This window comes from Penaeus monodon, chromosome 23 (assembly GCF_015228065.2).
Source record: "Penaeus monodon isolate SGIC_2016 chromosome 23, NSTDA_Pmon_1, whole genome shotgun sequence".
Classification (NCBI taxonomy): Eukaryota; Metazoa; Arthropoda; class Malacostraca; order Decapoda; family Penaeidae; genus Penaeus; species Penaeus monodon.
The window spans coordinates 39831102-39831711 of NC_051408.1; the positions used below are offsets into that span (position 1 = coordinate 39831102).

Here is a 610-nt window from a genome sequence, read left to right on the forward strand (position 1 = left end):
GAGATTTTCCTACTTTTTCAAAATAATGAATAAACGTATGGCGGGTGTCTTCATACGATTTTTCACTATTGAAAAAGGCTATGTTACATTACAGAACGAATAAACTTTATTTTTGAATCGTGATATTTTTGAATAGTCAAATATCAACGAAAAATTATCTGCAAGGAAAACTGAAGACCTCCACTATTCGAATATAATAAAGATTATCTTACGCAAAAGAAGTTCTGCTGACCTCAGGGTCATTCATAGAAGGCGAAGATAAAGAGTAACTGGCATCGAAGGAGAGGGAAGGACAGTGCCAGTATAAATAGATGTGTGTAGGATGACACAATCAGTCATCTCCTGGGAACGCCTCGCAACATGAGGACCATTGTGAGTATTCCCCTACAACAGATATGTACTCGAAGTATGATATAAATCTGTATAGGTTTATATGGAGATGCAGAAAGACATACACACTTAATTTATATTCAATTCAGTGTATATTGTCTATTGTGCAGATCACATATTGCAATGAAACACTGTGTTATCTCAACAGATTTTAGTGTCATTCGTGGCTGCGTTAAGCGTGGCAGCTGCTGCTCCTGACGGTTGCTGTGGTGGAAGCCAT

General features: G+C 37.5%; 1 protein-coding gene across 1 annotated transcript in view; it reads left to right on the plus strand.

Moving 5' to 3' along the window:
- Nucleotides 1–348: 348 nt before the first annotated feature.
- The window catches only part of LOC119588051, a 640-nt gene continuing 378 nt past the window's right edge, over nucleotides 349–610 (plus strand). Inside the window, 2 exon segments of the mRNA XM_037936749.1 lie at nucleotides 349–372; nucleotides 539–610. The exon segment at nucleotides 539–610 is cut by the window's right edge and continues 157 nt beyond it. Of these exon segments, the coding sequence (XP_037792677.1) occupies nucleotides 361–372; nucleotides 539–610 (84 nt within the window). The 5' untranslated portion in view covers nucleotides 349–360.